Below are 26,651 nucleotides of genomic sequence, written 5' to 3'. Positions count from 1 at the left end.
AAATTGTATCTCTTACTTTAAAAAAAATCTTAATTCAGTATAATCCAATTGATTCTTCCTTTTAAAAAATGCCTCCGAAACGTATGCCGCAGAAATTGTCTCTATGAAACATTTAAAAAAAATTAAAATACCTCTTTGCGCTTACCAAAAAGCGAAAGCATTTTGGTGACGAGAGTGGTGTTGTTTAAACAGGCCAAAAGAAGAAGATAATTTTCAGAATAAAATGCAGGCATAGATAGATGGATTTTAGAAGGACAGTAGGATATAAACATATTATTAATGTTTTAAAATTTTGCAATCTATGTCACACATAGAAACATAGAAATGAAATTAAGAATCATCCCCTGGTAACTTCCAAAACACTTATCACATTAGATAATAATAAACCCCTGTGTAGTCTCTTGAAAGACTGAAATACAGAAGAGGTTATTTATTTATTTATTTATTTAAGGGCAGAAAATGCTAAATACTTCACTAGTGGCAAGTTTTACGAATCAATCAAATCAACTTTAACGCAGAGTCCTTTCTAGATGCCTTTTTCCACATATTGTATTAATATGGAAAGGGGGACAGTAGTAATTTATAATGAGACAGGAAGCAAGAATTGTCTTTGTCACCCCTCCCCCATCCCACCCTTAGTCACAACAATGTCTGGCTTATCTTTTACTTCATGTTGTTATTTAGGTACATTGTTTTGTACTGTAACTTTTACCAACAGGAATTTCTACTACAAATCTAGAGATGCTTTTTTTCATGAGGGGCTGTCATGTCAGGAAAGAAAGGAGATATATACTTTCGAGGAAATTAAGCTAATACATTACATACATTCTTAAATTAAACCAATACACATCACATATATTGTTCTCTCTGGAACGAGTGAACAAATGAATGGAGAGAGCGAGAGAAGGAGAAAGAGGGGGGAAGTATAGGGAAAAAGATTATAATTTAAATTACATAGGTTGTAACTGAACAACAATTATTTCGAGAAATTAGAAGACAGGAGAAAAATTGAAGACTGCATAAAATGTAAAGATCAGCGTCATTTTAAACAAAGTTATAATTATAACAATATGACAACATGAAAACCAATATAAAAATATCCCAGAAGAAAGTTATTACTATACAAAAACAGAGGGTGGAATAAATATTTGAAATGGTTCCTTCTGGGACGAGAGAATACAATGTAATCACCGTAATCATATTTTTAAAGTCTATTTAGACCAGAAGGCGGAGTTTGTGAATAAAGGACGATCTCGAAATTTAAAAAGTACTTAAAAATAAAAAAAAACTCTGAGGGGGAAGGCGGCATCTCCCCCTCCATTTCAATCATTTGTTGAAACCCGTGGGGGCTGGGCGAGCCAGTCTGTGTCTGATGCACACAAATAGAAGCAAACCCATAATTGCTCATTAAAAATGGCACTAAAAAGCCTGCTCCGGCGCTTCCTGGATGCGGCTGGCTGCCTACACTGCGCATGTGCGCTAGATAGTCAATGATTGCCTCTTATTAAAAGTTTGGACTGGGATTATTTTTTATTTCCATGGAAAATGTCGCTTCCGGGTTCTCTGTTCTCTTCCCACCCCCCCACCGCCCCAAGGTTCCAACCGAGCCCTTTCGGCTCCTTTAGTTTAACCAGTAGATCAGATGTTTTTCTTAGGCCTTTCAGTACGTCTCTTCCCCCCCCCCCCCACCCCTTCCCCACCACAGCACCACCCCTGTTAACACTGCCCCATTGTAAATGGAAAGGCAGACTGCAGCACGCATCTCTGTCTGTCTCCAGCAAACCAGCTCCCCACCGATGTGACATCACCACCCGTAAACCCTTTTTTCACCGAATTAACTACATTTGTGCCGATCCTGACCATATTCTATCATATCCAAGCTACACCCCTCGCCTACCCCTCGCTCACAAAACGATGCATCATTATCTTTAACACCCATTGCTATGGATCATTAGTTACACATTTTAGCCAATAAGGGAACACTTACCAATGTTGCCTGTCTCCCCCTCTCCCACTCTTTCTCTCTCTCTCTCTCTTTCTCTCTCTCTCTCTTTCTGTTCCACTGACGCTGCAGCTCAGCTCCACAGAAAGATTAAAAAAAAAAAAGATGGAAAACAAAAGCAAAATAATTCTTCTCTGGTTGGACAGGGGGTGGGGGGAAGCTTGGGAAGGCATCTATTTTTTTCTCTTAAAAAAAAGGTATTTACAACTCCTTGTGCCCCTCATCATTGCATCCTCCAAAGGCAATGTATTGCGTTTTGCCCCTAGGGGTGGAGAATAGGAGGCGGCAACAAGACGCAGCAGTAAACTCATTATTCCCAAAATGCCCAAAGCAACCAACAATTCCAACCCCAAGGAGGGAAAAAAATCTAGATTTAAAAAAAAATAATAATAATGCTAATAATTAGGTGGGGGAAAAATACCATCCTATCCCTGGCACTGCTTGGACTGTTAAAGGGAGGACTACTGTGAAAGAGTCATAAGAGAAACCACAATAAAAAGTTCACGTTCATGGATGGAGTCCACATGACTTCCTGTGGCCAATCCAACTTGTGATTCAGTCGTAAACTTTTATTGCTTAGCTGTAAATTTTCTGCAAACAACCAGGAATGCGTTGCATTTTTGTGACGAGTGCAAATGCTCTCGTCTGTCGCCATGTTTATACAATTCTTTTTTTTAATATTAGTAATTTTTTCTTCTCTCTTCACCCCTCCTCCCAATTAAAGCAAGCAAATTAATACTGGGTATATATAAATACATATGTTTATATATGTATATACACACGTGCGCGCCCGCACTAGATTTTAATTTCTGAGCATTAGTGCCTGTCTTAATGTGGAGCCTTTTTTGTTTGACCAGGGAGATATGGCCTTCACAATATAATGTTTTTTATTTTTATTATCACTAATTAATTGGGCTACTTAGAGAGCTCAAAATGGAGGAAGGGTGGACTTGAAAGAGGCAGGAAGGAAAAGGGGTGAACTGGACTGTTTAAAAATAAAAACATTATAAAACCGTGTTAATTTTCAGGATGTAGGAAAAGCTAAATAACACTGTTTGTGTCTGCAAGCTCCTCCAGCTAACCGAATTAAACCGTGTAGTAACATCTCTCTGCAACACAATATTCTTAGGAAAGGGTGTGTCCACTTTCCCTGGCAAGCTCAACACAAATTTGCTATCCTCAACCCGTCTTTGGCTTTCTAAATTATAATAATTTTGCTCTTTGGCATGAGCCAAACTCCATACCCTGTCCTGGGATATTAAGATTTTGAAACGAGTGAAGTTCTCCAAATAATAGTCAAAACTTGAGCAGTTGATGCGGTATTTACCCATAAACTCCCACATTTTTAACCTAAATGTTGGTATGATTTTTTAAATTAACAGCTTCCGATCCAATTTTACAGTTTCATGGACGGATTTTTTTTAATCACTCTGTGACTGGAAATCTCAGCTAATACTAGTTCTCAAGGAAACATCTCAGAGTCTGGTCCTTTCATTCAATCATGCGATTGGATGGGCATGAATTATATAACAGGCGATATTATTTTTCTTTGAGTTTTTAGTTGGGGCCTATGCAAACACTTGAAAATATTGATTTGGAGTCAAAACGATTTTTTTTTTTTGGTCGGGTACAGGCCTGCTTTGATCCTATGGAAACCTCCACAAGTCTGCAAATAGACAACCGCAAAGACCAGATCTGCTAGTTTAGATTAAATGCTACACTTTCCCCCTCTCTCCCCTTGCAGAAACATTTTACAATCCCAACTCCTAGCTTCAGGGCCAGGCATGGCAGAAAGCTTTGGGGGGAAAAATACAACTTTGTCGCAATAACTGAACATGTCATTTGTCATGCATTTTCATACCATGCTCCCGTATTTCCAGAGTTCAATTCTGCAGGTACTTCTGGTTTGCTTGCTTTTCTTTTTTTTTCTTTTCTTTTTCTTTCTTTTTTTTTTCTAAGTGTGTCTGTCTGTCTGTCTGTCTGTCTATCCGAACAACACAAAGGATGTAATACAACCGGATGGAAGGGAAATTACTTTATTCACTTTACAAACCACCAATAAATTTTATAACAGGTAGTTAAAAGTTACGAGGGGGAAGCAACCACCACAACAGCTCTAAGAACACAATGGACTCCTCATTTTCCAACGAGTAGACCAGAGAATAGAATCCATACAGTGAACAGGAAATTTTATCCCTGCAAGGCAGAGGGTAACCTGTCCGACACATTTCCCCCCGCCCTTGAAACATTAGGGCCCATGACTTCAGTATTTAATTCTCATTCCCTTTATCCAACAGCCTTGTCTGGAAAAATAGCCTCTCGCTTCTTTCCTTGAATTAAATATTCGCGAAATCATTTCCCCTCCCCACACCCCTTGGAAAAGGTAAAAGGGGATCAAATCTAGGAAGAAGTCTGTGTGTGTGTGTGGGGGGGGTGGATATGGCAGCTAGAAAATGTGGAAGGATTCATTTCTTTCCAAGTTTTGTTTTTCAAACTTTCCGTGTTCATCCTCGTCTTTTTTTTCAACCCATCCTCCTGCCTATCTGCATGCAGTGCAAAAAATATAAAATAAAATAAAATAAAATAAAATAAATGCCCGAGAAATTCGTTGCCTCTAAAATATAATCTTTGCCCATTTCGAGTATAAAATCTAAACGAATTTTTTAGCCTAATGGCTGCATTGTCATGTAGCTGCTGCTATGATTAGAATAATAAATTAAGGCAAAATGAGCAATATGCTCAAACTCAGTTTTTTAAGGAATTACATTTTTCACAAATCACAAATGGAGATCCGAAGGAAATTTGATTGGCTAATAAAAAGCGTGAAATAGGATATTTCTCACTTCAGGCGGGTAGATGAGTCTAATTTCAGTAATACTGAAGCAATGATTGTTTCTGAATAAGCCACTTTGTGAACGGCGTATCTTCTTTCAAATTACTTTACCCCATAAAATGGTCTTTTCTCCTTTTCTCTTGAAATGGTGGAGTGATTACAAAAATAACCGGATGTCAACTGAAGATGCGACTCTGTTGTGTTGACTAGACAGCATAAACATTTACCCCAAAAGTTACTGCTTCACTTGTAGTTTCAATAATTTAACTCCTAACTCTTTGATAGATGAGTGTCGCTATGTGGTATTCGTTCATATAAAACTACTTAGAGATGTGGATTTAAATATGATGAATAGACTGCGCATACAGCTTTTTTAACAATTTTAAACAGAACACTTTGATAAGTTATCTTTCTTCTTTGAACCTCTCTAAGAACAGTATGAGTTCGTCAAGACCTTTAAAAAAAAGTATAGAAATAGCACAAGCTGCTTTCTGCAAATGCTCCTTAACATTGCTATCGAAGGTGTGAAGAGCATAGATCCATTCTCTTGAACCAAGCGGAAGAAAACTACGGTGTTGTAAATAGTAGATGAATAACCCTGAAGAGTATACCTCTGTTAAGATAAACCAGCCTATTTTATGCCTAATAAAACAGTTTACCTTAAGTGTCTACATTCGAAATGGAAAAGTCTACAGTGATCCGTATTATGTTTAGCGCTTTAACGGAGAAAATGAGTGCATGAATATATTATGTCCACTCTAGAATGTGCAATAACATAGAAGTGTGTGTGCGCTTGTGTATAATTCTAGAATTCGGGAGTGGAGGGAGTGTATACTGAGAATTCGATAGATAGATAGATAGATAGATAGATAGATAGATAGATAGATATTCCAATTCTACCTCACCCCCAAATCTGCCCTAGAATTCTATATAGACACATTCTTATTGCATATGCACATGAATTTTGTGTTTATGTTTTTAACATGAACAATAGGCACACATACAATCTGCATTAGAATTCTAGAATGAGACAGTCACCCGTCCTTGTTCCATATGCATATGCATTGTTTGTGTTTGTGTTTTGAACGTGAATACATGCACGACATACAATCTGCACTAGGTTTCTAGAATGAAACATACGCACATTCATATTCCATATGCCTATGCCTTGTGTGTGTGTGTGTTGAGCATTTATATATGCATACACACATAAACGGTACGAGAAATCTAGAATTACACTTACACATAGTCATATTGCACAGACACATGCATTATGTCTGTGGGGGTGTATGGCTATACATATCAGTATAGGTTTAATATGTAATAAACTAGTTCTTCCTCCTTGTATACTCTTCCTGAGCAGTGTCCAACATTTTCAATTATTTGAAGCATTTAAATCCTTTAATCTTGGTGTTTTGGGTTAAGAATGTCCCAAACCCCAGTCTCTTCTCCAGACATAGTTCAGGGCATCAGGATGTATCTTAGGAATCTTGTGCTTTCTTATCTATACTATCGTTGTAAACAACCCGTCACTTTTATACCCACTACGACTATATGATGTAGTCCATTTATCAACAGACAAGAAAAAAAGAAACATTTTCGAGAGCAGCATATACGGTTTAACAAAATGACGCTGAGGGGCATATTTATAATATTCCTGTTTTACAAAGGGAAGAACTGAAGTCATCACATTCAGGTTTTATTGGAAGAGATTCAGTGTCGTGTCACTTGGACATCTTCAGGTGCAAGAGAGATAACTGGAATTGATTTATTTATTCATAAAAATAATTTCTGATTTTGCATCTGAAAAAGCTATTCATTGCTTTCATGACAATTTTCTTCGTAAGATGCTTATAAGGGTTTCACTTAGTTAACTATATTCGCATACAGTCCAAGTATGGCTTATGAATATCTCTACAACGTAGTTAAAGCACATTTTAATGTATACATAATCTCTTTCCAATCTCTCAATCGCTTCATAACGATCGCTTGCAAGTAGCAAATTGCACATACGTATGACATGAAAAATTCTGAATCTTCTGGGTTATTGTAACCTCATTTTGAGCAAAGAAAGAAAGAGTGAAGGATTTGCTGCACTTTAGAGTTATGGAAGACTAGAATGTTACACTTTTGAGACCTTTCAGTAGAAGTTCCCAGCTGAGGAAAGTAAAATAAAGCTATTTACTTTTAATACATTGTTCTTTCTCTCCTCTCCCCCCCTCCCCCATCCACCCCAAGGAAGAACTATAGGGTAATGTGGACATGCGTGGGCATGTTTCATACCAAGAGAAGAATTTTAACAATGAATATTTCTGGAAGCTTGCAACTTGAAAATGGAGTTTAAAAAAAAAACCCTAAGACTACATATCAGTAAACAATATTGCATTGGTAATGATAATACCAGGTTTTATTTGCCCCCCCCCCCGCTTATTCACCATGTCTAATTACCCACATTTATTGTAGTTGTGCCAAGAGTCAGACATCCTGATTTCCTTGCAACTTAAAGATGGCTCTTGGTTTTGAACTGTGCGAGCATGGGGACCAGTAACTTGAATGTATGAAATATTACTTGGGACTCATTGGCATCTCCTAACTGTGTATGTGTGTGTGTGTGTGTATGAATGGTTTTAAATTAATGCATAACAATTTACGCAACTCAGCCCTTTTAAAATCTTTTTTTTTAATTATTATTATTTATTTATTTACGTAATGTCTCACGTATACAATACAAATCCACGGTGTCCAGAAATTGGCTTCTGGCAGAAATTGCTACATTCAGAGTTTGAACACGCAGAACTATGCTTTTACATAAAACAAATGACTTTTTTTCCGAGCATGTTGCATTAACAGATAAGTCAAGACAAATAGATAACTATACATTCAGTGCAATTTAGTTCTACACTACTTTATAAGCACAATAAAATAATACAATACTGTGCGTTCTCAACTAGGCAGTTTCAGTTGTTGGGAATTTTTTTTTCCAAGAAAATAAGCAGCAACAAATACAACAAAACCGCATTACAAATACTTTGAAAGCATGACTCCTTCTATAGGTAGTGAAAAGTACATTACAAGGTTTTTTTATAATTATCATTTTATTTTATGCTACTTAGTAGCTTGCATCAGGGCAAAACGCAGCTCGCTCGCTCTTTTCCTTTAATAAATTCTGACCAAGTAAAATTTAGGATATGTAAGCCCCTTGTTGATAATAGATTTGTTTATTATTGCAGGTTTCCCTTTAGGTAGTATATTAAGAATTTCGAGTGCTCACACAGTGAAATGGTAAACAGTGCCTATATAAATCATGAAATGTTAGGCTCTTAGCCTTCATGTTTTGGCCTACCGAGACATAGGCGTATAGGTATTATCTACATACAGATATATTCATATATAGCTAATATGTGCGTGGTGTCACCTATAGTCACCCACCAATCTTCCAATTCAGACAGGCAGCTAAAAGTTAAATGATAACTGGGTATTAGCACTGAAGATATATAGATATATATAGATATTAAAAATAAGCTAAGACTACCAGAAAGCAATATCATACTTCCCCTTGGATCATGAATGGGGAAAACCAAGGTAGAGAAGAAATACTATTCTAACCTATTAAAACAAATACATAAGATGCATACATTTATATATCTATCTATATATCTCTATCTAGATAGATAGGAGTGGGAGTAGGGGGAATCTACTGTTTGGAGATGTGGCATTTGCTTCAATGATTGGTTTGTGTTGTTTTTTTCCCCCCTCCTGCTGTTGTAATAAAGCCAACTATATATTTATGAAACCAAAAATGCAGCTATATATATAGAGAGAGAGAAAAGTAGGGGAAGTTGTTCTATGACAATAAAAAAGGCTACAACTGTTTGACAGGTAGTTACTGCTGTGTGAGGCTCTCCATTCTATACTCTATAAAAGCAAATGACCGTCGTAAACATCTCGATTTATCATCTGCCATAAAACGAGACTTCAAGGAGCTGAGAAATCAGTCCTTGCTTTCTTCTTTTTCCTCCTCTTCTTTTTCCTCTTCTTCATTCCCTTCTTCCTCGGTTTTCTCTTCGTCCCTGGCCCCCGGGAGCTTGTCTTTGTTGTTTTCCTTTTTCCATTTCATTCTCCTGTTCTGGAACCATATCTTCACTTGCCTCTCCGTCAGTCCCAGGGCGTGAGAGACCTCAATCCGCCGCTTCCGTGTCAAATAAGGGTTGAAGAGGAACTCTTTTTCTAGCTCCAGGGTCTGATACCGGCTGTAAGTCTGCCTGCCACTGCGCCTTCCGGGAGCTATAGAACACAAACAACATAACTTGTTAGCTCTCTCCTTGTGCTTTTTTTTTTTTTTTTTTTTAACTCCTTGCCTGATCTTTCCTAGAGACACTGGTGGTCTTCCCTTCTCTATGCCTGCAGCCCCGAAATAAAACAAACTATTTATTTTTAATAATAATAATAATAATAATAATAATAATAATAATAATAATAATAATAATAATAAACCCTAATCATGCTCCCTCCCACCCCAGACCCTTCTTCTGCAAAATATCCACCTCTTGTTTCCCTTTGCAAATGTAATTCACAAAATATATCCTCCCAGCTTCCTAATATTTGATGGATTTTAGCTGTGGTGTTAAATCAAATTAAACAAGTTATGTTTTTAAAAAATATTTTTATTACTAATCCAACCTCTCCCAGCCCACTCCTCTTCTGCAAAATGTCTAACTGTGGTTTCCTTTTGCAAATGTAGCTCACTAAATATATGTTCACAGCTTCCTAATATTTTTGAGCCCTGAGGACCTGCCTTTTTGTTGGATAAGCTACCTCTCCCTTGTGTGTTTGTATTATCAATGTGTGTGTGGGTGTGTATACACATATAGAGATGTGTACATATGTATATGTATATACATACACAGGAAGTGTATTGAAAACAGTTACATAAATAGACATTTACAACAACAAAAGAAAAAGGGCTTATGTATCTGAATCTGACTCCTTACACTCCCTTCTGCATAGTGCTTACTCGGTGAGAAAAAATCATAGATTTGCTAAAATATCTTATAGCTCGAAATTATGACATGTGGTTACCTGTAAATCAAAGTTTTGATAAATAACGTTTTCCCACTTTATGTCTAATTTAAGCCTTTTCTGGGCCAAAGCCTAAAAGCGTTTACAAGGCAAGTGGGTCTTCTTGGGGGCTGGGGGAAACTTTATTGCTTAGATTGTCCTTTAAAATTAGCACTCGATAGTCTAACCTTCATATGTTTTGAATTAACAAGCATTATATACAATCTTGAGGCTAGGGGAGAGAAACTTGTACTTTGAAGTATTTAGGATTCTGTATAAATGAGGAATGGTTGCAGTTTACTTCATCAAACAAAGTTCTGTTAAGTCCATTTTCCTTTCTCCCTTTATCTTTTCCTGTCCAGGACAGTAGAATGTTCCCTCCATCCCACCCAGCTCTGAACTAAGTTCCCCTTTAAGTTTAACTTGTATTTAATTATATATATATAGAGAGAGAGAGAGAGAGCTAGAGATAGATAGATATAGATATAGATATAGATATAGATATAGATATAGATATAGATATAGATATAGATAGATAGCTATATAGAGAGTAATACTTTACATATATACCTATATATGTGTAATGTTTTATATATATATATATATATATAAACATACATATGTAAAGTATGAATAATTTCCTTATGCAAGTTCCTACCTTTTAGCCTAAGTCTCCAAGCGGTTAAGAAAGGCTCTATGACATTTTAAAGAGCAGTGTATTATCAACATGCAAATAACCTCGTGGGAGCTGTATCTTATTGCCTATCCTCAAGGCAAGCAATAAAAAACAAGTTTTACTTTATTGTGATTTAAACCCTTTGCACAGTATCACCTTGCTGTCTCTCTAGTAACTGCTGGCTTGTTTGCTTTCAAAGGACTTCCTAGGAAGAAGAAATATTATTACAAAACTGCTCATTTCTTTCAGACTTTACAGCTATGTCTATCTTTTTTCATATATAGATATATATATAGATATAAAGATATAAAATAAAGAAAAAACAGTTAAAGGAGGAGAGAAAAAAATGTCCTAACCGTGTGGTCTCATCCATGGGAACATGAGACTGGGAGACGAATTTTGATTTAAATGGCCTTGTCCCTCGCTAGAGTTACTGTTGGAAGACGATTTACAGTCAGGATATTGTACAACGGTCGCCTCTTGCTGGGCACCATAAAGCGACTGCCTTGGTAGAGCTTCATATCCATAGAATTTAGACGCGTCTCCGTGACACGCCAAGGCGCATGGGTTTTGCTGGTATCCAGAGTTAGAGATGCTGGAGGTTCCGTGGTGGAAAAACTCTTGGACATGGTGTGAAGGGTGTTGGAAGCTGGGAGCGGTAGCGCCCGGACCATAAACCAGAGCATGGCTCCTGGTTACACTTTGTGGAAATCTGCAGTCGTAGTAAGTTGGTTCCAGCGATTCACCGCCTTTGTACTTGGAAAAAAGAGGATTTACAAAGTAGGAACTCATGACTTTCGCATGAAAAAAAAAAAGTCTTTAATTCTAGGAGATTAGTGCTAGGCTCTCCCTGGACTGTATAAAGTCCTGAGTTTAGTGGCTTTTTTTTTTTTTTATGAGCTCTCAAAGACGTTTCATAGTGCCTGAGTGTGTATACGGCTGCTTTATGCCTCTTAATGCTCTTGACTTCTCTTGTATCTGTCGGTAGGTAGAGCTCTCTCTCAGTTTGTCTGTAAGTTGCTCCTTCCCTTTAACACCATAGGCAAATTCCTCAAAATCCCGATGGTGTGGCGCTTTCACACGCGATTTGTACTCATCACTCTTCTACACCAAGACAGGCTAGAAAGAAAATGACAAGGATTTGGGGGGTCTTGAAGGGGGTGAAGGGTACGTGGAAAAACCAGCCTTCAGAGGGGAAGGGGGAAAAACATATCTAATGAATGAAGGAGGGTTATGAAAGGTGCGCATTAATATCTTTAGGTGCTTTTTTGCAAGCGAGCCTCTTCACTTATCTCAGCAAATACATGCGCCAGCGAGGTCAATTTAGGTAACCTCAACAGGTAAAAGAAACGCCAGCCAGACCAATTCGGTGTCAATAGAAATATTATTTTCGTGGCGATATTTTGATGGGGTTTAAAGACAAACAGGAAACCAACTGAGTGTTGGTTACGTATTTACAGCGAGGTTTTCGTCTCTTCTCTTCTGACACTACGTCTGCAGGGTTATGAGTCGGCACCCTATTCAGCTCATTGGCATCCCTTCTTCCTATTTTTGTTGTTGTTGTTTGTTGTTGAAAAATCGAAATGGAACAAACAAACAGAACAAAAAGAGAAGCTGCCCCTATAGGAGACAATTGGTTTGATTGGTTGGTTATTGTTGCCCTATTTTAAAAATAAATAAATAAATGAATGAAGAGTCTGGGATTTTTTTTTCCTCTTCCTTTTGGACCAACCATTGAAAACCCACCGCTGAAAATAACAGGAAAGCATCATGTCAAGGAAATAAAGTAAACAATGCATTTAAGAAAGCTACTTTTGAAGAAAGAGAGGAAAAATGGGACAGAAAGTATGAACTCTCTTTTGTGTGGGTGTCTGTGTGGGTGGGTGGGTGTCTGTGTGTGTGTGTGTGGTTAGGGTTGCCTTTAAAAATCGACATGTTTCTAAATCACAGACAGTTGTTTCCATGTTTTAATTTTGCAGATGCTGCTAAAGCACCTATTTCCCCCTCTAGTTTCCCTTCACTATAAATGACCATTCATTGAAACCTTTCACTTGAGACACTTCATTTTATGATAGCATTAAGGAACTCAGACCATTAAATATAGGATAAGCCAGCAGTCTTCCTCTTAAAATTTTGAAGGGAAAAAGGTTTGCAAATTAATCCTTCCTGTGCTGTTCTGCAGCTTTTTAAAAGTGAAAAAATCAAAGTCACGTCTATAAATTATGGAGTGATATTAACTGTCAGCGTTTTCCCTTCAAATATTTCCAGCGATCGCTTCAAATTTCCCCCCATGTTCTTTTTGAAAATGCAAGTTAATTAATTTCAGAAAAGACCTAAGAAATGCCAACTGTTCTGAAGTGTGGAAGAGTGAAATACATTTTAACCCAAACTTACGAAGATATTTTCCGGGTTCCAATTCTTCATTGTAGTGGCATGAACTAGTTAAAATATTTGGTGAGACTGGCATTTAGGTGTATTTTTTTTTAAGTAGACATCTTTTCAGGAGGGAGAAAACAAAACAACCCCTTCCCATGTCTATTAGGTGTCCCCAAATAAAACAAACGATTGTATTTTCTCTTTCAAAAAGCTTCACAAATTGGAATTTTTTTTCCATATATACATATATATACGGAGAGCAATTTTCCAACCATATCGACTGAAATGAAAAGATACGTGTGCGGTGAGCAAATATTATCCACACATTAAAAATAATTATAAACAGGGTAGAATTAGCATGTCGAATTTTACATGAGAAAATGTTATGTCTCATTAAACCCCTAAAAACAATTTAAAGGGGGAAATAAGCACCTGGGGATATAAACGCCTTAATTAGCAGCTAATAGTCAATGTAACCATTTTACAGGGATATGATCAACCTAATTCCTACTTTTAAATACCCAATAACTAAACATTCTATACATGGCGGTGGATTTATATTTAATGACTGAGAATTCAGATAGTCTCTTCTTGAAATTAAATTATGTGACTGAAACATTAGCTGCATTTTTAGCCGAATGTGCATTTGTGTGATACCTAAAGATACACTAAATAATGCAGACTATTTATCGAGCCGTATGAGGGCTTAACAATAAATGTTTACCTTCAAGGTCCATGCAAAAAACATTCTCATTAAATCAGTTATGTGCAACTCTCAGATTTTCCTAAAAATATCTTGACATTTACGGTCCAGGGAAAGTACTGTTCTTTGTCTACAGTTTTTTTTTTGGTTTGTGTGTGTGTGCCGCCACGCTTCGGAATGTAGCTTTATAAATTTGTCTGTATTGTAGGATTAGATTTTTTTTTTATTGTATTTGTCATGGGTGCAAGTTAATGTTCTGATCTTACTACCCAAAAAAATGTTACGGCTTCATTTTTTTTTTCAGAAACATATTCTTGAAAAGGTGTAACTTCTGTTAGCTTTAATAAAGAAAAAGACTTCAACAAAACAGCTTTCTCCGCAAGCATTTTATATATTTACTAGTTGCTGCTGGACTGAGGGGCTCTGTGTCTCATCAGATATAATTAACTGATATTTTTTTAAAATCTATTTATTGAAAGACTATTTTACCTAAGAATCAGAGCTTTGCTATCACCTTGACAGTTTCTAATGTGTTTGCTTTTCCGATACACATTATAAGCTAATTTACAAGTCATAGGTGAGGGAATTTATACATATTTGTTTTGATTTGTTTTTCTTACAACCTTTTAGAGGCCTAAAGGTGTAATAGGATGCGTTGTAACTTAATGGGCCAAACGACTTCTAATATTGAACAACAGCGCCATCTTGCGTTTTCTTTAACCAAGATAGAGAGAGAGAGAGAAAAGAGAGGGAGGGAGGGAGGGAGAGGGAGAGAGAGAGAAATCCCTCTGTCAAAAAGGAAAAGGAGCGGTTTCTTCAGCATCTAAATCAGATTTTATATATCTACATCTATATATATAATCTGATTTAGATATATATATAAAGATATATATAGATATATATATAAAGCCAAAGAAAACTGTATGATTTGACTAAACTGTGAAGTGGCTATGGGTATACTGAGCTTATCAGAAGGCATTTTATAACCAATAATTACACGAATTACTGATTTCCCAGAGAGCTTGATATGCCGCCTTAGCAATATAATGAGATAGTGACTGTTTCTTCATAAACAAGAGGGTAGTATTTTTGCACAAATAATTTATGTTTCTTCTTTTTCTGCTAAGGAACTTATAAAAAAGCACAACGTGTATACACACTGACAAACAAACACAGCAGCGTACCATCTCTCTCCTTCAACCTTCAGTGCTTTTATCAGTTTTAATTTAGGGTGGTATTTTTCCCCCCTGAGCCAAGGGGGTCTGTTGTTTGTAGTTTGTAGACAAAACATTCCAATAATCCGGTTTCAAAGAGAAAAGCACCCACCTTATTTAAACCATAAAACAATTAAACCCAGACGTCTAGCCAGTTCTGTGGTCCTGTTTTGTTCAATTCTATTCAGCACACATAGCAGTGACACAAACAGAGTTGTAAAACTGGCTTTTTTTCCCCCCTGCGGAAATGTACCTATGGACAGCTTTCAAAGCTGTAGTATCCTGTCTTTTTTGTGTGCGTTACAAAAAGGGCCATCTTTAAACGAAGCAGGAATATATATACACAGAGATGCAAACCATATGCCCAAGGAAGATTCTCCATTTGAGTATTATTGTTACATTCATGACCAGCAATACTCACCGCAAGGTTCTGAAAATGTGCTTCTCTCTCTCTTTTTTTTAAGTCACGTTGCATCTTTTCTTTTTCTTATCGAAAGGGTAAGACTCTCCAATTGCAGAGCATTTCAATGCCTGCTCAGTTATTATTCCCCACTATCACCCAACGGCCAAGTGACACTTAAAATTATGGGGCAACTCTGCAGTTAAGAGCCTTGCACATGAACTGTAACTGCAGCAGGATTTAAAACAAAACAGCCCATCACCAACAAAAGAAAACCCTCGACGGAGACAAAAGGGGTCATATCCCTTCGTGCCCATAAGCTCCAATGGGACTTGTGCCGGAGTAAAGACTGCAGGATGGACTGGGGGGAGGGTAAGCGACCTATGGTCTCTTTGGAAATGAGATCGGGTTGAATGGGGGGGGGGGGGGTTCAAAACTGAAACGCATGGATCATTTCTTTTCAACGTTAATAAAAGCATTTCATTACATAGCCACCAGAGAGGTGGGCCCGAAGCTGATTTAAAAGTCCCATCCAAAGTGGGAACTTGTCCAATATAAGGGGTGAACTTTCTCCATTGCAAATATGAGGTGGCCAATCCATTTTGAAATCGCAACAGTGGTTTGTTTGTTTTTAATCGAGTTCACGCAGACGGATTTAGAAGGGGAGGAGAACGGGAAAAAATACACGAAATGACAGGACTATTTTTGGTTGGGTTGGACTGGATTCAGTTTTGGTGGTGGTTGTGTTTTTGTTGTTGTTGCTGTTGGGTTTTTTTTTTTTTTTTTTTTTTTTTTTGGCCCATCCTTCTTGGCTCTGCTAAAATGTCTTTTAACCTGCACATTTCAGTGGGCTCCTTAGGACGTTCCAAACATAAAGAGCAGGGGACTTGGGCTCTGAATGAACTGAGCTGTTAGCTGCCACTGTTTCCAGGATGTTGCTCGAGCTGAGGTACTGTGGTGGACCCATACCACCTTAAATAAAAGCCCCGATGCCATAAAAGCGAGAGTACAAATCAATAAAGGGGGGAAAAACCTCAAAACGTTAAGAAAGAAATATTAAAGGGCAATATTTTATAAGATCAGTGGGTAATGGCTTCCAGATTTTTTATTTCGGAGAAGGCTGAGAAGCCAAAGGCGACAAGCATATCCTACTACCTCGCTCTGCTTTTGATTAGAAAGATTAGAACCCTGCTCTCCTGATTTCATTAAAGAAAGGCACCTTATAACAAGTTTGGATGATTAAGCATCCCCCGCTGATCATTTTTTATACTTTCTCTCCCCCTCTTGTCTCTCTTTGAGCAGCCTCTGAGCACCCATCAATTTATACCTCAAGCTAAAAATGTATTGTGACAGCCTGTTCTCGCCCATCTGGGCCACTTAAAATTGTCACGAACCACTACAACAACAGAAACTTCCTACCCATTTTAGACTGGTAGCACTGGTCCCTACCTACCACAGCAGACAAGCCAGACCTCTGTACAGAAAGAAAGGGAGGCGGGAGGTTGAGGGGGGGGGGAACGTATTTCATTTAGACCGAAAAATTCTCTTCCCCCCCACATTTTCTTGTTTTCTTATTTTTTTTAACATTCCTCCCCAATCGATTATATTTTACTTTGCAACATAACGTCAGCTGAGGTGCAAGGAGATGAAGAAACCTACAAGCCGTGGCATCTCATTGACAACGCAGAATAGTTGCAATATAGGCGGATGTCAAACAGAGGAATGTTGCCGCAAGCACCCCTTTCCAGCATACATATTTAATCTTTTACATATACTTCGATTGCCCGGGGTCATAAATTACTACAATTAATTATCCAAACCTAAAAATTTATGGCACGTATAACCCTTACCTAAACGCATTTTATGATTATGCTATTAAATACAAAATGTTGTGAGCGGAAGCAGCGTCCTTTCTTTCCACCCATCTTCATTTGCTTCCTGTAATAAGGTATATTTCAAATTCCATTTCAACAGACTGCGATTTTTATCAGTGCTAAATTCACTGGTGCAAGGAGGGTGTCTCCTTTAAGAATCCCAACATAGTTTTGAATACCATTGAAAAATAAACTCTGGTTGTTGTTTCTCAAGTGGAGTTTAAATAAAAGACACCTGCATGATAAGGGTTTTTTTTCCTTCTTTTTTTTTTCTTTTTGTAACGTTAAGTATATATTTACATAGAGCTGTTCTACTATAGCAAACATAACAATATTACAGAACGGGTCTGAGACAGGAATAAAATACACAAATAAGTACACCAGACCAACACTATGACAGAACATTTTTGAGCCTTTTTTCTCATTTTCTTTTGTACAAAATATGCACTCACAAAGTCATGAAATTAAAAAAATAAAACACTGGATAAGTTTAACTTACGAAATAAAATACTAAAAAAAAAATTCAAGTACTTTTCTTTTATGTTTTCTGAAAAGGACAAAAAATCATTTTATTTTAGTTGCATTTTATAAAAGCATGGTGCTCCCAAACGCTTGGCTGTGTTTAACTAATTCTAAACACTGATCAGCACATTCAAAGTCAGAAACATTTCGAACCAAAGAAACGGCTTTTCCTTCCTCCCTCCCCTCTCCTCCTTTCTCTTGCATTGATTTGACTTTGCCAACTTTATTGCTGTTCTTTATCGGTTTTTTCTTTATTCATTTTCTTCATTTTCATTCTCCTGTTCTGAAACCAGATTTTGACTTGGCGTTCAGTGAGATTAAGAACTCTGGCTACTTCGTACCTCCGGTCCCGTGTGAGGTACATATTGAATAAAAACTCTTTTTCCAGTTCCAGGGTCTGATACTTTGTATAAGGACATCTTTTCTTCCTTGTGGAACGTGCGTGAATCCAATTTGCGACGGGATTGCCTGAGAGAGAAGATTTTTTTTAAAAATATCATTAATTTCAACAGCTGGCTTCCCCTCTCTTCACACCCAGATTATTATTTTTTAAATAAACTTGTTTAATTAGGAAGTAGGTAAATATTTTAAAGTGACCTTCAGAAGGCATGAATGTGTTTATTTTTGGAGGGGGGGCATTTCCTTTCCTTTTACTATTGCTCTCAGATAAAAGTTTCAGTAAATAAAACCGTAGCAATGGGTTTAAAATAATAATCATCCCCTAGCAGGAGTAATCTAAGAACATAGTCATAAAAAGTAAAAATTCCCACCATTTTATAGGCCCATAAACTCTCTTTACAGCCTCTGCTCTCCAATACCTTCTCTATAACCAGACCAGTCCTGGAATGACTAGCTTTTTTTTTTTTTTTTTTTTTTTTTTTAATATCTGGAGGATGCCACAGAATAAATCCATTGGCTCCAAAAAATACAGTCTTCAAGCCTAAAAGACCTTTCTCTCTGCTGCCCCATCCCCACTTTGTTAGAACGAAAAAAAATACACTGTTTTATCGTTAGAATCATCTCCTTGATCCAACCGTAGGCTTTTTATAGAGCCATCTAATAGCAAAGGAGAATGTTTTCCCTGATCCTACTACTTGTTTTATCACAGACTTACTTTATATAGTCACATATGGATACTTATATCTATGAATGCATACATATAGAGGTACATATGGGGATACATCGACACCCACAGACTCACAATTTATAATTTATAAATCACCATTTCATCAGATTGTTAGGCCAGAAGTCTTAATAAACACATGGCATGCTTGTGTGTGTGTGTGTGTGTGTGTGTGTGTGTGTGTGTGTGTACATGTGTGTGTGTACAGGCATACACACTCACAGACTTAACTGGACGTTTATTCTAGTTCCACTAGATTTGGAATCACACTTTATTTTGCTCTATGTGCGTTGCCTTTATGCACTCACTATACTGTCAGAAGCAACTATCTGCATTTAAGAGACATATGGTGATTCTGAGATGAACATTTTAGAGTGGAAAAGACCGGTTACATTTGTAATGGTGCAAGGGGCATCTGGCTAATCAGATCCCCTACACTGCTCAAGTTTTTTGCACTAAAGAAGATGGGCTTTTTTTCAAGTGTTCGGTCCAATATCCTGCCTAAAGCTGCTTTTCGCCTTTATCTATCCCATAGATTCTGTATGCCTTTGCCTCCCATAATCCACACTCCTTAACACTTTTCTCAGGGCAACCACCTTTCCATTTCTTCCCACATGTTTGGAGTATTTTATGAATAATTACATAGGTGGGCATTTTTAAAGACATGTATATACCTCTCTCTATTTATCCCTAGGTGTTTTTCTCCCCACCCCCCACACACAAATCACTGAATTAACTCTCAACTAGAAGGGACTCTTCTTGACTGAAAGTGGAAATATCTGAGAGGCAGGAGCTTTGGTGGGGAGGCTGGGTTATGAATATTTTACCAAAGAAACAAATAGATTCCCCCCTATCGTTTTTTTAAAAAAATGAAAATGAAACTACTTTGTCCTGAAGTTAGACTAGGGGAATTTTTAAACCCAGGTCTTCCTGTATATCTGGAGTTTTAGGACAGGGCCCTCTAAGGTAATTTCATTTTATTGAGTACTGTACTAGAGGCTGTAATGCCTCCCCGGTTGTAAACAAGAATGACTTCAACTTACTAGGGTCTAATTCGTTCTTTTCTTCTTTGTGTTTGCTCGAAGCGACTGCCTCCGATTCCGGAGAGGGTATAGTCTGCGGAGTTCGGTCTCTGAGATCACCCGGGGATCCGTACATGTAATCCGGATAACTACGCCCGTCCACCGGGCCACATTCCGCCCTTCGGCCGGGGAAAGCGTCCGGCTTCAGCCCGTAATGCCTGCTGCTGGGTGGGAAGCCAGGGAAGGACACAGCGCCTGAGATGGGTTCCAACCAAGTGCGCATATACCTGGTGTCAGCCCCAATGTGAGGCTGGTGGGTATACGGATGGTAAACCACAGAAGACTGAGAATGCACGGGAGCCCATGAAGTAGTAAAAACGGCCGGTTTAGGGGCAAAACTGCAGGATGGAAAATCGGCACAGTCCGGTACTAATCCTGAAGGTCTAGCTGCTGCAGGGTGAGAGCCAGTGGCTGGGAACCTTGATGCCAAGAGCTCTTCATTTTCATGACTTATCAAGGAATCTACATAATAGTTGCTTATGGGACCAGAAGCCGACATGTTCCCCCCTCTTTTACATTCATAAGATTATTGTATGAACTGTATGTGTACTTTTTATCTTCTCATAGAACAATCAGGGCAGGTAATTATTTTTTCAGCCTTTCCCAGTTTGCTATTGGCTCTCAGCTCTCACGTGATTGTATTTACCCAAAAATACAGTGTGGATCAATCCGCAGGTCTTTTTTTTTTTTTTTTTTTAATAGAGACTATGCGACCTGGCTTTTCATAAAACTCTTGAAATAATGCAGATATTAGAAGCTATTCCTTTTGCATTTCATTAGCCAGAGGTGGCTATGTCTGGCATAAAAAGCTGTCCTGCTAGTGAGCCTATAAGGTATGTGTGTAAGGTATCCCAGGAACTATTTCTTGACGTAATTTGTCTCTGTCTGTCCTTTGCTTCTGCAGCTTGTATTCTATAATGGATACATTAAATTGAATATCAGTAAAAAGGGACTGGTTCAAAGTGTAATAGAGGTGTGTTTCCCATCATACTTCAGCACCACCCAAGGAAGGATCTGATTTTAGGCTCTTTTAGCCTAAAAATAAATGGACTTTTTGTCATCTGTTACAGGGAAATATAGTCGTCAAGCCTGCTTTAGGACAAGAAATCTGTTGGTCACATGCATATCTATTTTTTAATAACTGTCTTCTGGAGTGGAAAGGATAACCTTGTAAAACATGAGTGGAAAATAATAACACCACCACCGCCTCCCTCCCCCAAAAAGACAGCTTTTGCAGATTCTCTCTGAATTGTTCGGCTAGTAGCCGTGGATGTTTTTATGTCCTTCAATAAAATTTTTACGAGGATCATTTGATTGTTCATAAATGTGTCTTTCATTAAATAAAACTGTAAGAGTGAATTTCGGCTATAAGGCGTAGCTGGGAATGGGAAAACCTTCTGAATATCTACAGCAAGCAACAATGGACACTTGACACTTATATTATTATTATTTTAATGTATGGAAACTTTTTTTTTGCCAAATCGATTGAAATAGTTTGGGTTCTGTTTTTTGTTTTAAATTCCTAACATTCGGTCTGCATTTTGAAAGAAATAACCTTCCCTTTGTAGAGAAAGGCAGGTAGGTAAATAGATCACGCCCATTGGATTCTGGAAGAATGGAGTTAGTTGATTTCTCTGGAAGAGGAGGATAAGAATAACCTACACAGAATAGCCACTTATTTTTTTTTTAAGAAACAAAAATGGGGATTATCTAGTGCTGAGAATTCATCACTTCGAATTTCATAGTAACTGGAGTGGGATGAAGGTGAATGCTCAAAATTTTGCAAGAACAAGAAAAGTGGAGTCTCAGAAGGTTATGGTGGTTTCTCGCAGAGCGAGACAGATAGACAAGGAGAGATAGAGAAAGAGAGAAAGACAGGGGCATATGCCCGTTAGTGATTCAGCATGCACCAGTGACATATATTATGGACAGTGTATGTAAGTCCCGTGAACACACATGACATGAATGCTTTTCCTCCCAGTATGTAACATAGGAAATTCGAGCATGAAGAAAAAGCAGATGGCTACAGATACATGCCTAAATATGAATTAATATATGATGTTGCTTAAAAAGCCCCCAACCCCTAGAAACTTACAGCCCATGTTTCAACTGAGAAAAGATTAAGACTGCACCTTAATTCCAAAGTTCTTAATAAATATGCACAAGTCTGTCCTAGTTTCTGTTAGAAATGTATTTAATTCTATCAAAGGACCACTTTGAATAGAAATTGATCTCTCTGTGTGTATGAAAATCCAAATTCGGACAGAGTCTATGAAATCTGAAGTCATCATCTCGTTCTCTCTCAGAATTTATTCTCATTCCGTTTTAGATCCTATGCTTTATGTGAGTCCTTAAAGGCAAATATTCCTATAGGAGTATAATGTCCCCTTTGGCCTCTATTGAGTTCAATTTATTTGTCAATCAAAAGTCTCTAGTGACGGTTGTTTTTATGTTCATGAGGGGAAAAATTATACTCATCATTCTTTCTCTATTTCCATTTTTGTTGACTACTCACTATGTAAGATTGCTAAGATGCTGTGATGTAAAAACGTGGCTGTGTAAAGGAATCTTGTCTTTGGTACATGGCTGAATTATTGTAAATGGAGCCTTACAAAAGAATGGTTGGCTCTGGACATATATGCAGAAAGAAAGAGAGAGAGAGGACTTTATATACAGAGGGAGAGATAGAGAAAAGCAGTGAGTGCAAAGGAGGACTAGTGGAAAAATGTTGGGGGGGAAATGACAAAATATACAATATATGAAATACATAACGAGCAGAGATTATAAAAACACAGGGTTTAAATAAGTAAAAACAGTTCTTGTAACCTTAACACAAGCAGACAAGGTCACTAATTTAGTTGTGAATGGTGTATTTCTAGTGTTACACAAAGGAAAACATTGCTGGCCAAGATTTCTTTTATTTACACGGAAACTTTCATTAAATAGAATTGTTTACTCTCCAGAGAGCTGCATGGGATTTTTTTTTTAAAGAATCATAACGTTTGCAGTACCAGCCTATTTCATTCAAGGAGCAGCATGCTTTGAGAAATTACCCAGTTCAAAACAGAGAGAGGCAGCTCATCTTAAAGTAAAATAAAAACATGGCTTAGCATAATATTATCAGAACATTTAGCTGTGTAATTGCATAACATAATTCTGAGTCTGTAGCGAAGTAAAATAATGTTCATTTATGTTTTTGTCCACATCAAACCTTCTACGTGGGTAAGCGTAAGGTTTCCTGAATAAAGTCGAGTCGCAATGCAGGGCAAATGAATACATATTTTGAAATATACTTATTTTAGGGAGTAGTCTTTCCAACCGGAGGTAAATGTTAGAATTAAAATCAGGTTTGCTCCACAATCAATCCCAACAAGGTTATCTTGCAACATTTGTGAACGTTCTAGATAGTCTCTAAACAGATATGATTCTGTTTCCATAAATGCCTCGCTACTTGTTTAATGGAAGATTACCTCTACTGAAATGATGTTGAACTATCATTTCTCATGTAGGCTGTCTAATATCTCTTTCTCCTCCACTCCCCATTATTCTGAAAGCAAAAACTTCTGTGCATTTAACAAAACCAACATATCACTGCAAAATATAAACAATATCAAATTTTGGGGGGAAATACAACAAAAATCATGTAGATTTGTAAATGTGACGTTAAAAAAGCGAACGCCATTGTTTATTTTATTGATCACCGTCTTGACACATTTAGTTTTGACACCTTTTGGAGCGAAATTATTTCCAGTCACTTTGGTCGTGTGTATGTGTGTGTGTGTGTGTGTGTGTGTGTGTGTGTGTGTGTGTGTGTGCATCAGATAAGCGTGTGCAGTTTGCAGAAATCCATTCCTTCTCTGTTTTGATTGCACATAACTGCAGACCTTTATTCCCTCAATCTTGTAGTTTTGCTTTGATAATCTTTCCCTGATTTCAAGGAGATGCAAAAGAAAAAAAGCCCAGGACCGTGTCTTTTCAGCTCTGTGACACTGCAATTTAAAAAAAAAAAAAAAAAAAAACTTAACAAACTAGCGGTATCAAAGGCTAGTTTGGAGTCCCACAGCAATTGGAAATAAATAAATAAATAAATGCACAAGTCCCACCACCTCCTTGTGGCAATTCAAGGCCTGAAGAACACTAGGCAGCGCTCCACACAGGGATCCAGTGCAGCTCTCCGGATTTGCACCCTGAAGCTGTGTGGAAGATGAAAGCGGTGCTCTTTATAAATCGCAATAGCAACTCTCTGTGGGTTACTGGCTACCAGAGGAAGACATTCAAGAAGGGGTTTGATCGACAAACTCCAGTGCGGGCCTTGGGATTAGCAGACAACACTCCACCCTTGACAGGCAGACAAACAGCGACTCCAAAAACGCATTCCCCGCTTCCACTTGGTTCAATTAACACTGTCAAGTTCGTATTAATAATCTACTTTTCCCTTCTGGTTAACCCCTGCACGCACGCACACACACACACACACACACACACACACACACACACACACACACACACACACACACACACATCCTGCATCGAAGCAATCTGAAGCCGTGCTGTGTTATCTCTTCATAAACAAAACGAAACTAACCATACAGACAGTACTAATTTACACAGGAGCAGTGAATATCGCTTTGATTTTAATCCCTCAACAGAATAAAGTTCATCTCCCACCCCGCATGTCTTTCTCTTGTTATATTTTTTCCTTGTCCTTCATTCTTTTCGCCTCTCCTCTGCCTTCCCAAATTTTTTCTTTCTTTCTTTTGTTCTTTTACACCCTCCCCCTTTCTCTTATGAAAAAAGAGTACACAATGGGTTGGATTGCATGAATGTAGAGCAGACTGTCTGAAGTCAGTAGAAAATATCTCCTGATCTCCTACATGTCTTTTATTTTTCATGTTTACCTTTTTAAAGCCACCCAATGAAAAAAAAGGCCAATTTCAGCAAACTATTACTGGTGGATCCCATAGCAATGCAGCTAGCTGTTGTTTTGTTTTCCAATTTTCTTTGGCTACTTTCATATCATATTTCCTTGGGGTTTTTTAACATGTTGGACAGAAAGGATCTTCAAAACAACATATTACTGATGAGACTTGTCTAAAGGTGCCTTTATATGGACATAATATTTAAATTGAAGCCAAAATGAAGGGAGGAAAGGGGAACAGGTAAATAAAATGAGCATTCAGTTTAAAAATTACTCTAGAGAAGTTTTTACCTGTTTAAGTGTTCCTACACACACAAACACACACCGCTTTGTTGCTAAGAATTTTGTTAGACGTTATGACTTTGGATTCCAGACTCCTTAGTGTCAGAAGGTAGGGGTAATAGACAATAAATTCCGAAGCGCAATTAAAGCCCAGGACCAATTTATTTAACTGTGTTATGGTGTCTTTCCAAAATTTCAGGTTTCCACTAGACGAATCCCATTAAAAACATTCACAGATGGAAGCTTGTCTAGAGCAACCGAAGGAGGGAAAAAATCTCTAAATTACACTAAATGCTAATCTCCAAGGCATATTAGGTTATCTTGGTTTGGGGTGTGATATGAAGTACAGGTCAACCAAAGGGGAGGGGGAACCTTTCAAAAAGAAGTAAATTAAAAGAACAGCATGAAAACAAGCCTGAACCCAAAGAGTAAAACTATATACTGCCTGAAGAAACATATTTCTATACGTCTCCTTCTACATTTATTATGTTTCTGTCAGACACCCTGTCATTAGCATAAATAACTATAGTTCCAAGCAGCAACTTTTGTCTGCAAATTCTATGGTTTAGGCTGCACAGTTGCACTCCAGATAGAATGAAGGAAAATCCAAGGTGTTACGATGACACAAACCGGACAATAACTTCACTCTATTTATTAAAAAGGGGGTGTTCCAGCTGAAGGCGATGGCTTGCATCTGAATATAAACCACTGGAGCTCTGGGCCTTGTTTAATTATACCTGCCTTGACCATACCAACCTACCTCTTAACCTGTCTTGCTCTACAACAGAGTGAACTTTCTTTAAAAATAAATCAAACACCACATATTCCTCCCTCCCCACCCCACTCCTCACACACACACACACACACACACACACATAGCCTTGATTTGATTCTGTTAATCATTTGTAAAGATCATCTGCACACCCCAAGAGCTGGTTAAATAACATGGTGACTGTGTGAGAATCCAAGACACCTAAGCATAACAGCCCTTAACAGAAGGATTTGTTAGTATTCAGAAAATTCTAGACAGCCGCTCCAGATGATTTTTCAAACATACCACAGGCACGTATCTTAGTGAAAGCTAAGCTTTCAATGCAATTTCCCAAGCTCAACCGAGGCAAACGGCTAACTGAAACAAGGAGGGATTAAAAATATATATCTGCACTTCTTGAACTGCAGCAAAATGGAGGAGCCTATAACCAAACCCTAGCCTCCCTGTTACAAATTTACAAGCTCCTACTAACTTCTAAATATATTTTTCTTCCCCAGGAGGTATTTTCTTAAAGCACCACAAAATCACCAGAAGCAGCAAAGAATAAAACACATAGGGACCCGTAGAGACACACAGACAAAGCCTTCAGGTTTTAAAATTACACCTGCTGGGGAAAGAGCATTATATAAACATAGGGAAGAAAAATGATACAATCGAGCATATAGTAATATTGCTAATATTTTACCCTGATAATAACAGCATCAGAAAGTGCATGCATGTTTAGCCACAAAGCAAACAAAATTATATGAAGTGAGATGAACGCGAACAGCGTGGTGTCTTTTTGACTACCCATGTTTTTTACATAAAAATAAGGAA

General features: G+C 37.7%; 3 protein-coding genes across 9 annotated transcripts in view; all 3 read right to left on the bottom strand.

Annotated features, from left to right (window-relative positions):
• Positions 1–26,651, bottom strand: part of HOXC4 (homeobox C4) — a 95,318-nt gene that overhangs the window by 65,233 nt on the left and 3,434 nt on the right. For 3 of the 7 annotated variants that reach the window (XR_008443137.1, XR_008443138.1, XM_054012212.1), the window contains exon 1: positions 1,988–2,075. The exons of 2 other annotated variants lie outside the window; for them this stretch is intronic. The gene's annotated coding sequence lies outside the window, so the exon portion shown is untranslated. Of the gene's footprint in view, positions 1–1,987; positions 2,078–26,651 lie in introns of those variants that run through there. 2 more of the 7 variants (XR_008443139.1, XR_008443142.1) reach the window with 2 other exon arrangements.
• Positions 7,518–11,777, bottom strand: HOXC8 (homeobox C8). The gene is made up of 2 exons (XM_054012219.1): positions 10,926–11,777; positions 7,518–9,119 (listed from the first exon to the last, which is right to left on the bottom strand). Exons 1-2 carry the CDS (start codon positions 11,359–11,361, stop codon positions 8,827–8,829), a joined length of 729 nt encoding a protein of 242 aa, XP_053868194.1. The 5' UTR covers positions 11,362–11,777; the 3' UTR covers positions 7,518–8,826.
• HOXC9 (homeobox C9) lies at positions 17,064–20,458 on the bottom strand. The gene is made up of 2 exons (XM_054012215.1): positions 19,825–20,458; positions 17,064–18,126 (listed from the first exon to the last, which is right to left on the bottom strand). Exons 1-2 carry the CDS (start codon positions 20,360–20,362, stop codon positions 17,882–17,884), a joined length of 783 nt encoding a protein of 260 aa, XP_053868190.1. The 5' UTR covers positions 20,363–20,458; the 3' UTR covers positions 17,064–17,881.

Source organism: Malaclemys terrapin, chromosome 23, assembly GCF_027887155.1.
Source record: "Malaclemys terrapin pileata isolate rMalTer1 chromosome 23, rMalTer1.hap1, whole genome shotgun sequence".
Classification (NCBI taxonomy): Eukaryota; Metazoa; Chordata; order Testudines; family Emydidae; genus Malaclemys; species Malaclemys terrapin.
This window is presented reverse-complemented; position numbering and strand designations above follow the sequence as displayed.

What these genes read in the sequence shown, in the direction of transcription:
- HOXC8 (XM_054012219.1), bottom strand. Translation starts at nt 11,361, where the DNA reads ATGAGTTCCTACTTTGTAAATCCTCTTTTTTCCAAGTACAAAGGCGGT. An exon ending in CCCATGGATGAGACCACACG is followed by an intron (nt 9,120 to 10,925) that starts GTTAGGACATTT and finishes TGTGTTCTATAG; the next exon opens with CTCCCGGAAGGCGCAGTGGC.
- HOXC9 (XM_054012215.1), bottom strand. Translation starts at nt 20,362, where the DNA reads ATGTCGGCTTCTGGTCCCATAAGCAACTATTATGTAGATTCCTTGATA. An exon ending in AAAGAACGAATTAGACCCTA is followed by an intron (nt 18,127 to 19,824) that starts GTAAGTTGAAGT and finishes CTTCTCTCTCAG; the next exon opens with GCAATCCCGTCGCAAATTGG.